The sequence below is a fragment of the Zonotrichia leucophrys genome, chromosome 2, assembly GCF_028769735.1.
Source record: "Zonotrichia leucophrys gambelii isolate GWCS_2022_RI chromosome 2, RI_Zleu_2.0, whole genome shotgun sequence".
In the NCBI taxonomy this organism is placed as follows: domain Eukaryota; kingdom Metazoa; phylum Chordata; class Aves; order Passeriformes; family Passerellidae; genus Zonotrichia; species Zonotrichia leucophrys.
The window spans coordinates 23,660,447-23,676,049 of record NC_088171.1 but is presented as its reverse complement, the minus strand read 5'-3'; the positions used below and the strand labels follow the sequence as shown (position 1 = coordinate 23,676,049).

The following is a 15,603-nucleotide window of genomic DNA, read 5'->3' as shown; positions in this document are numbered from 1 at the left end:
TCCAGCAAATCCCCAACAATATCATACCAGCTCTTTGGGCACTGAGACAACTCCTTATCTCAGCATCTCCAAGAACTGATACTCTGTGGAACATTTACACGGGAAAACATCACAGTTATCCACACAAGCAATCTTTGATGCTATTCACTTTTCATATGAATTTTATACAGTACATTATAAAGAAATCCTTGTAGGATTCTTACTGTGAAGAAAAAAAAACTACTTTTTTTTCAACTTGTCAACATAGTTTTAGCAATTTTAACAGTAAGCTATACAGAAATAACCTTGTCCCTCATGACATACCACTGACAGAAAAATCTATATGGAAATGCATGGAAACATCCTCTCTAATACTCAGCTGCAGTTTTAAACTGCAAGTCCATTGAGTATAATTCCCTTTATTTTAATCCTCAAGTCTCTTTGCTCCTGCTATCTATTATTTATCATTCTATGTATCTAGAAGGATGCATGGTTGAATCACACTGACTTGATTCTTTTACTACATCAGAGGACTTCATATTAACAAAATTCTGAAAGCTTAAGGCAGGACTTCCACCACAATACAGACCTCCTGCAGATCCTTACTCATCCAGAGATCCCCAAAGACAACAAAAAGTAGTTGGGAAAAGCTTTAGGGTTAGTGTTATTTGAGAGACTAAATAAAAGACATTTTTATGAAGAAGTCATGCTGTTTTTCCACTCCAAAGCCAATTGCCATAGATGAGAAAGAGCAACTCTCATACTACAGAAACAAGCATTAAAGCACTAAGTACCTGGTGCCCCTTGTCAACTCACTTTGCAACACTGGAATTTATTGGTAGTGTTACTGCAGTTTGAAGATTTTTTTTAAAGGACTAAAATTACCAAAAATGGGACAGAGAGGGGAAGCATCTATTCAAGTATTTTCTAAATTTTTCAATTTAGAAAATTATCAACAATCAAGTTTTCCTATCCTTTCAAATATACTCAAGATAACAATACTTCTAGACCTGTTTTTCCATACTTTGAAATTGTATTTTGCACTTATGTGCATGCTATGAGGGGACCTAAGCTAGGCAGGTGCCTGCATAGTTTATACACCCTGTCTTAGAGCCATAGCACAGAGAAAAAGGCATTATACACACTAAAAAGAATGGCATCTAATTAAAAGATGTCTTCAAACTCCACATTCACCCACTTCAAGCAGCTTACTTCTGTTGCAGGTCTAACAGAAGAGATGACAGGGAAAGGCAGCTGCAGAGAAGATTCACAAATGAGAAACTCCCTGAGAAGCAAACCCCAGCAGCAGGTTGGTTATCTCAGAGGGGAAGCAGGCCAAAGGCCCTGCTAGTGACTTGGCCACTTTCTCTCACAGCCTCAGAATGCTTTTACTGTGTCACATGCTAGTCACGTCTAAATGTTTTGTTCTTGACACACATGACCTGATATTCTCAGTGCATTGAAATGTGGGTGGTGTCACCTCAAAGCTATGTCAATCTTTTATCTAGAAAATATCTAATAGCAAGTATAAAATGTATTTTTCAACCCAAAAAGCAAAATACTATTTTAACTAAGGAATACATATGAGTAATTGTGCTATAATCAGAATAAAGGTCAACATTGTTCTTGGAGGTGTCAGAATATCAGATTGCTAGAGGCTCTTTTCAGAGGATATGAAACAAGGCAGGAAAAGAGTAAATCCTTCTTGGAAAGTCCCACACAGAAGGTGGGACTCATCTCCTGCCTGATTATTGTCAGCTATTTAGGGACTTGGTGCTGGAGTTTATCAACTATGATAATCTGCATGCAAACATAATTGATTAGCCAATCTTGATTTATATCAGCATATACAATAACTAAATACCAATCTCCAATCATTAAACAAAACAAAACAAGCAAGGTATTTAGTGAGTTACAGACCCACACAAGAACAATTTGCCTAGTTCAATCTGCCAGATTGCTCAAGGCTTAGTCCAGTAAGGGAAGCAAACAGGGATTTCATAACATCTCAGGTCTGCTCCAGTGCTGAAGTGCTCTCATACCAAAGATTTCTTACCTTATAGCCAGTTGTGTGTTCAGCTTGTGACCATTATCCCTCATGCTCCCACTGTGCACCCAAGGGCACCACCATGCTCTTGGTAACCAACTCTTAGGGCACTGCAGAGCTCCTCATTCCATTACAGCAGCCAATCCCATGGATCTAACATGATTTACCTTGACTAAAACTGCCAAACACTTTCTTCACACCTACAAGAAGCCTCATTCCATTATTTCCTATGGGATAGTGGTTGACCAGCTGCAGTACTCCAGACCTTTCTTCTTGCAAATGGATAAAACAATAACCTTTCTCCAGTTATTGAGAACCTCCCTCAATCTACAGTCTGTCAAAGATCACAGAGAGCAGTCTGACAATGACATCAGTTGGCTTTCCCAGTACACTCATGGTGTGATTCTTGGGTTTGTCCTGGGAAGGGTGAGAAGTTGGACTCTATGATGCTTACAGCCCCCTTCCTGAGGTCAGACTGACAGACCTGTAGTCCCCCAGATCCTTCTTCCAACCCTTCCTGTAGATGGGTTTCACATTTGCTAACCTCCAAGCATCTGGGACCTCCCCAGTTAATCAGGAGCAAAGATCAATTAATGGAGAGTGGCTTGGTGAGCTCTTCTGCCAGCCCCTTCAATACCCTCACATGAATCCCATCTGGACCCACAGATTTGTGAGGCTCTGAATGGCACAGGAGGTCACTAACTACTTCCTCTGGATTGCAGGGGCTCTGTTCTGCTCCCTGTCCATGCCTACCAGCTCAGGGCGTGGTGCCCCTGAGGATTATGAGTCTTTCTGCTGAAGTCTGAGACAAATTTCTCATGGCGTTACTCATTAGAAGTTTAAAATACTGTATTTCTACTTAAGACTGACATATGCAGGAGGGGAAATAAACTCATAGACAGCCAAATTCACACCACAGGATCAAAAATAATTCTTGCACTTAATTCCATAAGAATTCCTAATATACATTACTTTCCTCTGGAATCTTAATTAGATTTCAAAAAGAATGCAGGTATGATGTTCAAGGACTATTTTTCACAGCAACAATTACTCAAGATGTAGTCTCCCCTATTATATCTTCTCAATAAAGCCATTTTTTATAGCTCATTCATTTTTAATTTGATAAAGCCTCTATTTTCTGTTCTCCCTTTTCATTTGACCGCTGAGTCTTCTCATAAACGTTCATTTCCTAGCAGCTAGAGCACAATGAACAGAAAAGCAAACTGCTGTTCATCTGAACAAAGACCCTCCCACACAGTGAAGTGTGTGTGTCTGGGAGCCCTGCTACAGAAAAACACATGCCCACAGTTATTCACAGATTCCACTTCAGCCACAGTGCAAGGCACTGGCAGACATGAATAGCCTCTTTTACCTTGTTTATTCAAAAACTATGATCCACCAGCCTGCTTTTAAGTATTTGATATCCAACAGTGAAGAGATTAAATAAGCCTGACGCCAAATGAAAAACTTCAGACATGATGCTGATATTTCTGGTAAACTTATGAAGCCAAAATCTGAAGGTCTTGTCTTTAGAGACTAAAAGGCCTTTGCTCTAGGATTTTATATTTATTATGCTAGCAAAGTCACTGATTTCTTGATAGGTTCTCTCCTGCCTTGAGTGCATTTGAAAGAAAAGCAACCATCTTTCTAATTTTCACACTGCTCCTCACATAATTAATCAAGTATACAATCTAAACTGACTTCCTTTCCAAGCACATTATTGCAAATCAGTCATTTGTGGGAGAAAAGCATAAAGAGAAATAGGACTATAGTTTACACCTTGTTTAAGAAGAGTCTTTCATACTGGGAAGCTGGAAGATGGGCTATAATAATACAGCATTTAAATAGTAAATATGCACAGGGGCACACGGACAGCACACAGGTGTGCTCTCATTTCTCATGATCCCAATGAAAGGGGTCATGACCTTTCCGACTTTGACCTCAACACTTCCAATTTTTCATCTTGGCTCTCAGAAGAGAAATTTAACCCATCTGGTTTTCAATTTTATGAGGTCATGAGCCATGAAAGAAAATCTAGCTTTAACATAAAAAGAGATATATAATCTTCTGTCCCTGTATAAGAGTAATTACACAGATGTTTCTGTTATGTCAAGGCAAACTTAAAAGGGAAAAAGTATCTTCTACACAATATTATACATTGATGTCTCTACCACTGTGTATTTCTTTCTGGCTGTACTTATACATTTCTAGTCCCTCTATCAAAACCATGCACAATGGTCAAACATAAACTCCTGCCAACACAAACCTCTGAAAATCCTGCCTTTCATATCATCACTGGGCTATTCAGCCTGGTGCTACAATGAGGCAACAATTCCATTAGAAGTGATAGATAATTACATTTCCTACTACAGCAAGGCACAAACCATCATCCCACCTTGTCCTCTGCTCTCTGGCACCACCAGGCAACACAACCAGAGTCAACTCGTGTCTGAGTTGAACTTTTCATTAATTGGTTCACACATCCAGCAATGCATTTAATAGTGCTGGTAAAGGGCAGGTTGTTTTCTTTTTTCTTAAAAACACACAAAAAAGTTTGCAGCCTCCCTCTCCCCAGCCACACAAGCCATAGAGCTTCAGCAATCCACACCCATACTGTAGGAAACATTTTACATACAAAAGAATTTGTGAGATCTTTTATGGTTTCCAGCATCCATAAAAGCTAGAGAATCATTGTTACAGTCTTGCAAAAATTTATAACATGGGGATACTTGGAAGTCAGATTAGTTCATAGGGTTCTCTGCATATAAATTATACAACAAAACTATTAAACAGCACAGCACCTTCAACAGAGGGTTAACTCATATTTCACTGCAAGAACACTGAATGATGCACCTGTTTCATATCCTTAAGATATGAAACCTCACAATAAAATGCAACATGCAGGAATGGGGTTTTTAAGCATTTATTTCAAAAAACAGCAAGTTTTGAAAAATGACAGCAAAGAATCATATGTAAACCAGGAGACAAGTGCTTCTAATTCTATTTCTATAATTGCCTTACAATTCAAAGGCCAACCAAGTCCTTGTGGACTGTGTCCACCTTAAGTCCTGTTCCCTTCTGCAGCATAGCAAATACACACTGAGCTGTTAATTGCAGTAACGCTAATTAAAAGACAAAACCTCACGACTACATTAGCAGTGAAATTGCCAATTAGCACATAAGGCTTCCTCATTACTGCTGCTGCATGCAATGTGAAGCAGGATGTGGATAGCAGTCATAAAATAAAAGACATTTTTTAAAAGCCAATAGGTCACATTTTCAGCTTACTTCAAAAGTACTGCTGGAATCAGTAACTGAGAAGCTGACCTACAGGAAAGAAAGAAATTCCTACAACCTTTTGTGAAAACCACTAAAGAAAAATATTGCCATTTTCCACATCTGCATTCACAATGGTTTTCAGAGGAAAGAGTACTTGCCTTGGTGTAGCCACTAGAAACGGCTTAAAAATTTAAAAATAGGCCAAAGGCTAAGACTCCAGTGGATAATTTATCCTGACTTTATATTCCATGTAAGGTTTCCCCAGAAAGAACTAATGGATACTGAAAACAATCCAGGTGATCCTAGTGTCCTTTATTCTACAGAAGGAACACTTGTGTCCTTCAATCTCTTGCAATGACCATTTAATGAAAGTTAATCCAGACCTCACAACCCTCAAGCTGCTTCCATAAAGTGATTGTGCTTTTCATACAGTTTATATTTCCTCAGATCTCTCTCTACCTTTTTTTTTTTTTTAAGATTTTTAATTCTAATTCAGAGGTCTCATGGTAAATAAAATGGAAATACTTTCAGCATTATCTTCCTTGGGAGAACTGGAGTAGGTATTTGTTTTTCACTTGCTCCCTTTTAATCAAGCATTTTGTTGACCATAATCAATTTCTTCGCTCAAGAGAAAAATGTGCAATTATCTACAATGAAGAAGGTGTGTCTAAGGAATAGGGTGGGGGGGGAAGAGAAATCAATGGAACCATCTGTCTGACATTCCTACAACATTATAAGATACTTGTAATTAACTGCTTGCCTACCAAAGTCTGCCAGCTTTAACTCCCCCGTGTCACTGATCAGAAGGTTCTGTGGTTTCAGGTCCCTGTGCAAAATGTAACGCTGGTGGATGTAAGACAGTCCTCGCAGCAACTGAAATAAAAATAACTGAAAAAGAGGGGGACAAAAAAATGACCTCTGTTAATATTTTGCATATAACCACAGGTGATTTCTTCATGATATGCAGGGTGCTTGCACATTGCGGTAACATTGTGTCAGAATTCCTCCCAAACTGGCTAAATCCCACCCAAATTTAACACAATGAAATTTCCATCTGAAATATACTTACTTTGCAAGGACTAAACCCAGCCTCCAATGTCATAGATTCCATTTGACTGCTTTAAGAAGAATGAGAGCAATACAACCATGTGCAGAAGGCTTGGTTTCTACCAAATTATAATTATATTCCATTTACCCATATGGCCTTAGAGATTAGGTGGTAGCCTGAAGACAGATGTGTATCTTCACTAATTATAGGCAACAACAGTACAGGGTGGATAGGGATGGGGAGATAAGGCTGGGGGATGGAACACTGAAGCTAAAACAAAGAAGAAATTAATAGTATAACAATAATGCCTGTGTACCCAAGGAAATCTGCAAGTAAAATAGATTTTATCCCTTGAAGTCTATTTTAATGGGAGTTTCTTATGTATTTTTCATTAGGAAATAACTCTCACTGAACCTAAAGACTTTTGAAACCTACTTGCAATAGTCTTTAAGGTAATTTTAGATAGAAACCTAACTCACCATCTCCTGGTTTCTTAGAGTCCTTCCCTGGACTCTATAAATGCTTACTCCTAAATCTAAGCATTACTATTGTGTATTCTGTAATTTACAATTATGAACAAAGAGCTGGAGGAAGAGGATCTTTTGTCCTCCCCTTTCCATCTCCTGCAAGCATCACTCTTGCATGCTTTCAGACACTTGCTGTGAAGGGCTGTTACCCGTCATGGGTTTTGTCAAACACAAAGGGTGAATGAACTCCCCGGAGTTTTCTTTGCAGTTATGAAAAACCTGTCCCAATGCAGAGACCCTTCCTTTTCCCTGATATATCTTAAGAAATACTTCAGTTTCTAGATGTGAACACAAAAATGCCCTCCAAAGCTAAACATGGAGGATCCAAGTGCAGGTGCCTCACAGCTCAGAGGACAGTGAAATGTGCTCTCTAGGAAGACTTGGTAAACTACACCCAAAGATTGGGAAAAAGTCAACTCAGGCACATGAGAATTTCTAATTAACTTGCAACACAAGCATCCTATTCAGCGATTACTGAAGTGAAGAGACATTATAAAAAGGGTTACAAAATCTGATTATGGAAGAGAATAAAGGCTGACATGAAAGAAACAGAAATGTCATGTTACTGAAGGTGAAATGAATTTAATTGCATTTCATTTTTTCCCTGAGTACAGACACAATGCACTCTATGTTTAACTATTTAGCCAGGGCACAAAGAGCCATATCAATCACCTTCTTGCCAGGGTGGGGTCTAACAATGTGCTGAGGAAACCTAAGAGAAAAATACAGGAACAAAGAATAGCAGGAAAGTCATAAGTAACATGCACATTCCTTTCTGAATTGTGGTTAAAGTGGAATTCATGGTACATAAAAAGTATTTTAATAAGAGCAAGAAGCAGAAATAGCTTTCATTACAGCCTGAAAATATCAATTGAATTCTATTAAATTACTTCAAAATAATACTTTTTTTAAAATAAAAAGATGGGCAAAATAACAAGTTTGCCAGGCTAAATCAATAGCATTTAACTTCAAACATTATTTTTTAAATATGCAAAGAAATTTCAATTATCATGGTAGCTTACAGCCCTGTCATCTTTATAATAACTCAAAATATATTTATTAATGACTTTCATTTGGCTTTAGTGAAAAGAGTCAAATGATTTGACATAATGTGCTAAAAAAATGCCCAACAACTTCACAGCTAAACAGAATAAACATCTGCTCTTGAGGACAGCTTTGGAATGTAGTTTTATTCCAAACTTGTAGACATGCTGTACTCATTAAGTACTTCCCCAAAAGTTAATTAATTCACTCACACCTCCTTGGAGGTAGCGCATGGAAGAGAAGGGGGAAAAAATCTTCCTGAATTCATTACAGGGTAAACTCAAATATTGGTTTTTTTGCTTTCTCTTTTTCTCTTCCCCTATGTTTTTATTTGGTAATTTAAATGTGAAAAGATTTACATTAACACAAGCCCAACATCTGGCAGCAAAGCATTCTGCAAACCACTGGCCCTTTGAGATTTCTTGGGATGAGAAAACACCAAGGGAGGCCTCTCCATTTCCAACGGTTTCTCAGCCCACAAAAAGAAAATATTAATTGGAAAAAAATGTTTCTGGTTCCTCACAAAGCACTTCTGCCCTCTCACAGTCAAGTTCACACCCCTGATCTTGAGGAAAGCCTTCTCCAGGAAACCCATTTTCTTTCCAGATTGTCTGCATTAACTTCTCAAGAACAAAAATGAATCCTATATGAGGAACCATCAATCCTTACCCACACACCCAGTCTGAAATGGATATACCTCCTATCATGGTCATACTCTCATTTACTTGATCCTTCCACCACCTCACTCAATTCCAATCACCATGAAACCTCAGCCTGGGTTTTTTTCAGGGAGTTTTGAACAAGCAATGAAACTGCCATTTCCCAAGGCCCCAGGATGGGGGGCAATGGCAAATTCACCATGTATTTCAACAGGTTGGTTGTGATGGTAAAATCAAGACAGATACACAACTCGTTAGCTTTCATGTTGGCAATTTTAATATTTGCATGGCCGTATAGGTAATGAATAACCTGCAATAAATAAACTAAGACATCATTTATGTACAGTTTCTAGCCTATTAATAAGAACAAAGGTTTTGATAATGAAATTAAGCTCACAAAATACCAAAGGTCGCTGTGTTGAAAAAGACAGAAAACAAAACAGGGATTTAGCCCTAGAAGTCAGGTTTTCAGCAAAGTTTAATATTAGGAAGCTCAACACTACATTCAGACAAAAAAACCTTAACACTTGTGGCTTCAAGTCTTGCTTATTTCTTTCAGCCATTAAAAAATACCTTTTTTCCCTGACTGTTATGCAGCTCTCACTTTAATGAGCAACATATTTTAATGAAGACTTTTCATTGTCAGCAAGAAACATGCATGCAGGTCAAAGCTAATTCAGGGTTTATGGACTGTGATATTAAAAGAACATTAGCAGTTCTTAAAACATACAAGAGAAAGCCTTCAAAGGGTGAGTTAGCACCTACACAGTCCTTCAACTGTGTAACGCCTGGATAACCATTTGAGCTATATGCAACATTTGACCAAAAGCCCACGGTAGTTTTAGAATACAACATTTCCTGAGAGACTTGTAGCTATGTGGATGAAGAGCCCAGCTTTCCTGGTGTTTGAACGAGTCGGAGTGAGTGCACAACCCAGAGCCTTACATGCAATGGCTGCCTGGTGGCCCACGAGCCGCAGAATGATTCACTGTCTGGTGGCCTCTGAATGAGCTTGAGAGTTAGACATTGACACAGGCTGTGCAAAACACATCTAAAGGGTGGGATTGGGAGCAGCTGACACTGACTTAGGTTCAGAAAGCTCTTTCCAGTCTAAGGATGAAGGGGAACACTCATCTAAGTGATCTGTGTAAAGCACACAGATAACTCCACACAGTTGCCCTCCATTACCAGAGAGGGCAGAGAGTTTCTGGCAAAGGATACTGGGGTAAGTGAGAAGCAGAAACCCACAACAAGCCTAGGGAGAATCTCTGGAAAATGTACCATTTCCACACAGACTCTGCTGAGGCACAGAGGACCCCAATGACAGAGAGGATGCTTGCCAAAAGGACAGAATAATGATGCCTGTGGGGGCCTTTTTTAATACTTTCCGTGATGGCAAAGAGGGATTTCTAAACTATTTTCTTCATTTGAGCTCCCTTAGTTTATGTTGTGTTTTGGGAATGGAGGACCTGGCCCTGGATACAGAAGTAGAAAGCTGCATAGAACTAGAAAGCTACAAAGAAGTTTTTAGTTTACAGAGGATGCACAAAACTCTTGGTTCTGCTCTCTTGGCAGCAAAACTCTGCAAAAAGGCTGAGATAACCTGAAACAGGACTTAACATGATTTCAGAAAAAAACTGAAAGCAAACCTGAATTAATCTTTCCTTAGCAAACTCATACTGCTCTATTGGTATAGCTACTTTTGAAAAATACACAATACCACACAGGCTTTATTATCACCCAACACTGATCACACAAATGTTCCTGCTTGCCCTGTGTATCAAAGCACACTGGCTGGGTATCACACAGTCATCTGAATTTCCAAGTGTGTATTCAGCATCAATAAAATCATATTTAGTCCTATTAGGCCATCAAATCTAAAAAATACCAGTAAAAGAAACCAAACTTAGGACATCCCATCTCATGCTTGCAATCAGTGAAGTTCTCCCTATTATCCAGAGGACAGTACAGGCTTCTGTACATTATTGGCTATTTAAAATGGCAAAAGGAGGTAACAGATCCCTACAGTGCCATCTCACAGCCTTGGAAATAAACAGAACCAAACTCAGCTCCATTTGGGCTCACTAAACTGTTCAGGAATCTTAGAACTACTTGTTTCAAAACATTATATTAGAAAAACTGCCTGGTAATACGCACTATCACAGAAGCAATGAGAAATGTCCCTCTGTGACTTCTGCTGGGATGTCAAAACCTCATCAAGCACAATCTTTTTTATCACTCTTGGTTTGCTATTCATTTCCCTCTTCTAAACCAGGATAATATCCACAAGATAAAATCGAGCTTTTCACTTCTAATACCTGGGGAAATACTGCACTTTTTAGGTCAAGGTTTTGTAGACTCTGTTTCTTAAATTGTCAGAAGAAGTTCCAGGAACAAAGAACTGACTTGAGACAAATTTGTATCCGCATGAATAAGGAAAATCAGAATTAAAAATTATTAGGTATTTGAATCTGCAGGATTTTCAGGATTATAATAAGATTTGTCTCACAAAAAAGTTCCTCATATCTGCCTTCCCTGGAATCAACTGCGTTCCCTCCAAAAGAATTTTAAAACAGTCCACTTCAATCCAGTGCTTTTATAAAGGCTTCTAACTTGCTCCTGCATTCCTTACACACAAGTCTATAGTCCTGTCAAGGCAATGTCACACAGAAATACATATGATACAGTCACTGGAAATATTTATTGCATCATTGCTTAAAAATTTATATATACAGATTTTTCCACTTATTTTCAGCAGAACTGCAAAGGAAAGAGATTGGAATGTATTAATTTGCTAACTTCTATTCTCTTTGATGCTGTTTTAATCATTTTTTGTCCCCTCTGGGTACTACTACAGTCATTTGCAATGAGGAAGGTGTGCTTAATTAACTGAGTGTAAAGACACTCCCTTATGATCAGCTGTAGTCATCTGCTAAGGTTGAGTAAGTGGAAGACTCAGGTTTTTACTTCTGAATAGCAAATGTAAAAATAAATTCAATTCAATTGAATCTGCTTTTTTACCTTTCATCAGCACACTTCCATGCTGAAGTAGGTCGGAGTGACAATTGTTGCCTCACTGATTTAAAAAAATCTTGACTTGTTCTCCCTACAATATACATGTGTTCTTGCCCTATGTGAATCATGAAGACCATAGAGACAATAAATTACAAGTGCACTTATGGAAGTGACATTCTTCTAGCATGATTTTAACATGCTAATGAAGTTCCTGCATTAACCGTTCACACTTGTGCATATTATCAAACCATTAAGTGACAAGACTGACATGAAGTAGAGTGAAATGCTGATGCTATATTTAATGTCTGATAATGAAAAAGTCTAATTTAAATAATCAATTTTCAATGCCATGTGTAAAAGACGACCTTAATTTGGCATAACATTACTCTGTCTGCTGCACACCTGCTTATTCACTGAATGAGGAATGAAAAATAGCACCTTCTCAACCACATTAAACAGCATCACTTCTTACTTAACATATCTGCTGAAATACACTTTTAATTCAACTTCACATCAGCAGCATAACCAATTTTAGTGAGTAGGAGAGAGATTTCAAAAGCATGCCATTAGTTTCGATTTGCTTCCAGTAACAACAGATAAATTTAAAAGGACTACCACAGCAGGTTTTCACCTTAAAGTCAAAGACTGTTTTCTTCAAACCCCAGTGAGTCAGTGACATGAAAATTTATCACAGCTGGATCTACTACCACAGTTTCATGGCCTACGTCCTGTGCACCTACTTCTATGGCACCCAACCTTCTGGCTGGACACCTCTAGTTACACCCAGGTGCTCACACACCACAGCTTCCCCTACACCATGCAACATGTCTCTGCCACATGGGGATGGATGCAGGACTGCCCATGCAATCCAACAAATGCTTCCCCACAGAAAAGGGGGAGCACAAACCTCCTGTCCATGCCACAGATGTTGATACAATCACCCAATGGAAAGAAAACAGAAACACTCTAGGGAAGCCTACATTAGCACAACTGCAACCTAAAATCCATAGCATTTTTATCCTAATTTTCAGCTATTATGCTTTTCTAACAAGCACATGGGTTTGTATCTTACTATTAATAAATGTAGCTACTGCTTAGCAAGAGGCAGTGTGCTACTGCCACTGGCACTACTGGCACTCTGCTACTGCCAAAGCTCAGGCAGCTTCACTTTAGTGCAGTAAACCTCATATGAAGATGACACAGGGGTTGCCCAATCCTTGCATGGTCCAAATGCCTCCCTACCCTTTGTGCTTCAGACCATCCTGAAGCTGTAATCAGTGCAGTGATAAATATTAATGCTTCCAGAAGACATCAGATGACAACTACCCTATGGCTTCGACTCAGATTATTAATTTTCACATTAGCTATTAAATGCCAAAATCACTCATCTGACAAAAACAGATTCAACTTTAACAACTGCAACCATTAGTTAAGGACAATGCTCACAGTACTACAGTGCAGCAAGGAATACATGAATATCATAAATTACTCAGTTCCAGAGATTTCAGATAATATCATTTAACACCCAGTGTGTATTTCAACATTTTCAATGCAATGTTATGGAGACCACCATTAAATCCTTGATTTAACAAATCCAGTTTTTTTATCATATCTGGGTTTTTTAGCTATATAGTTGCTATAAAGTTGACTGACCTCTTCTTGAACATATAGCACAGAAAAGTGTTGCAGCATCCTTCTATGTGTCACTAATTACTATCTAATGCATTCCTTTAAAAATATCTTTTTTAAGTCTTGAGAAAAATTAATTCTATTTTTTTGCTGAAACATAAGCATATTTTTACAGAGATTATTGGACTGTCCTAGGAAATTTAGTACCCAAATCTCAATCCACATTTTGCCACATACCCTGACTCAGTATTGGAGTGATAAAACACATTTTAAAATATTATGGTGGGGGTAGAGCTTAGTTAGTTAAGGTTTTGCTTCAAAAATATCCATCCATTATGCCCAGAAGACTGCTGTACCCTGCTTCCTAGGAGAAAGGAAGGCTCAAAATTGAGATGGGTAAGAGCTGAAGTCTCAAAGGCTCCTGGGAAAAGGCTGAATATTCTTGTTGCCTGCATGCAAAGCTCAACAAGAGGGTCTGCCTATTTCTTCTTAACACTTTTTGGCCCTAGGAAGAGAAAAGGTGCCCAGGGAAAAGAACAAATCAGTGCAGCAACATCAGATAGAATAAGAACAAACTGCGAGTTCCTTCCCCCTCTGGTCACAGCAGACTACAGGAGGCTTCCAAGTTGCCTGAAGTAAAAGATTTTGAGAGCAATTAAGAGGCAGGAAGAGTTTTTGTCTGGTTGAAAACCTGTTGTCATTCAGACTGGTGCTCCTGGACTAAGGAACAGTGGGTCAGGTGCAAGTGTCTTTTTATATTGCCAAAGATGAGGGTTTTATCTGTCAAATACTCATGCAAATCAATATTACCTCTAACACTGCAAGTAAAAGAAAAAAGGCAGAGAGAAAAAATTCAGGATACTTTTCTCAAAAGACTTCAGCTATCTCAAGGCAGCATCACTAATTAAGAAGCAAATCAGCTTTCATTAATAGATTTATTTTTAAGGCAGGGATGCAAACAAGCAATGCAGGCATGACAGATGCAAGCCTTTGCTCTACTTATTCTACCAGTAATAGGAGTTACAGTAAACAAACTCAATTATAAAATAAATGCATCAAGGCATAAAGATGAATTTATGTGCATTATTGGGAATGTAGCAATATGGAATAAAAGACAAAGTTAAAATAAAGGTGATATTTCAAATATTAGAAGAAGCTAAGAACAGCTACATTTTCACAGGACACGCTGAAATGCACAAATAAAAAGACAAATTATGAATTTATAAAACCAGAGTTGTCCATTTATGGACAACTGCAAACAAAAGCCCAGAAGAACCAAGAAGGTAAGAAAAAAGACTGGTGGAAATAGCCCTGTACCAGACAGAAAGGGACATAAATCAGAATGAAGATCATAACACAAAAAAATATCATTGATAGGGTCAGCTAGTTGCTCTAACCCATTAGAGTTCCTGCTGCAGGAAGCAATCCAGATGTTCCAATTGACCATGAACTATCTCTAAAGGCTGCAACATCTGTAGGAAAGACAGCCAGGAGTACAGATTTCAGCAGTCTGTGCCAGGAGGAACAGCACAGGGAGAGTCAGGAGCAAATCTTGTACCTCAGTTTGCAATAGCACATTTCACAGCTTGGCAAGCACCACACGGTACACACATAAATCAATTCCTATTTCCAGTCATGGACAGGGCTGCAGCAGTAGCTTCCAGCAGAAACATAATTATATGTGGGGCCATGTATTTAAGATTTATTGCTTGCCTTCAATTGTAGAAAAACTGAGAAAGACATCTTTTAAACCAGACAGGAGAAGATGAGGCCATGTGTACTACACAGGGAAATATTAACTGATTACTCTTTTCCTCAACATCTCTAAATACAACACTGTACACAGTATTTGAATACACGGTCATATATAAATGCTAGACATGCAAATTCATTAGATACCAAAGAGGTAAATAATTGTATATTTGGACCTAATGGAGTATGCAGAATATATGGACTGAAACAACTGCTTTATGTCAATTTCCCCTCAAGCTGATGAAAATGTTTCAGGTACTTGACTGCAATTATGCCATCACTGGTTTAACATTACCAGGGACAGGCATTTTTAAAACAATATCTCAGCATCACACACAAATTCCTTGAAGGATTTAAAGCCTCACATTATTTGTAAGGCTTGCACCTCCACCCACAAATTATAAAATCCTGGAATCATTATGTGTCAATACAGACATACCAATAAAAATGCTAAACCTAATACTTGTTTTATTTGCCTAAGCATATTGTCCCTAGACTTCTATAACCGTCAGCTGAGACCTTCTTCTTTATACTTACACATACTTATAATATCCTGCTCAGTCTTTATTTAAAATAGTTAAGTGACAGCAAATAGCCTATTTAAAACCACAAAGAAAGGCAAAG

At 38.3% G+C, this 15,603-nt stretch overlaps 1 protein-coding gene across 5 annotated transcripts in view; it reads right to left on the bottom strand.

Annotated features, from left to right (window-relative positions):
- Nucleotides 1-15,603, bottom strand: part of CDK14 (cyclin dependent kinase 14) — a 310,762-nt gene that overhangs the window by 145,615 nt on the left and 149,544 nt on the right. For all 5 annotated transcript variants that reach the window (XM_064704274.1, XM_064704278.1, XM_064704276.1 and 2 more), the window contains one exon: nucleotides 6,070-6,193. In XM_064704274.1, the coding sequence (XP_064560344.1) occupies nucleotides 6,070-6,193 (124 nt within the window). The remainder of the gene's footprint in view (nucleotides 1-6,069; nucleotides 6,194-15,603) is intronic.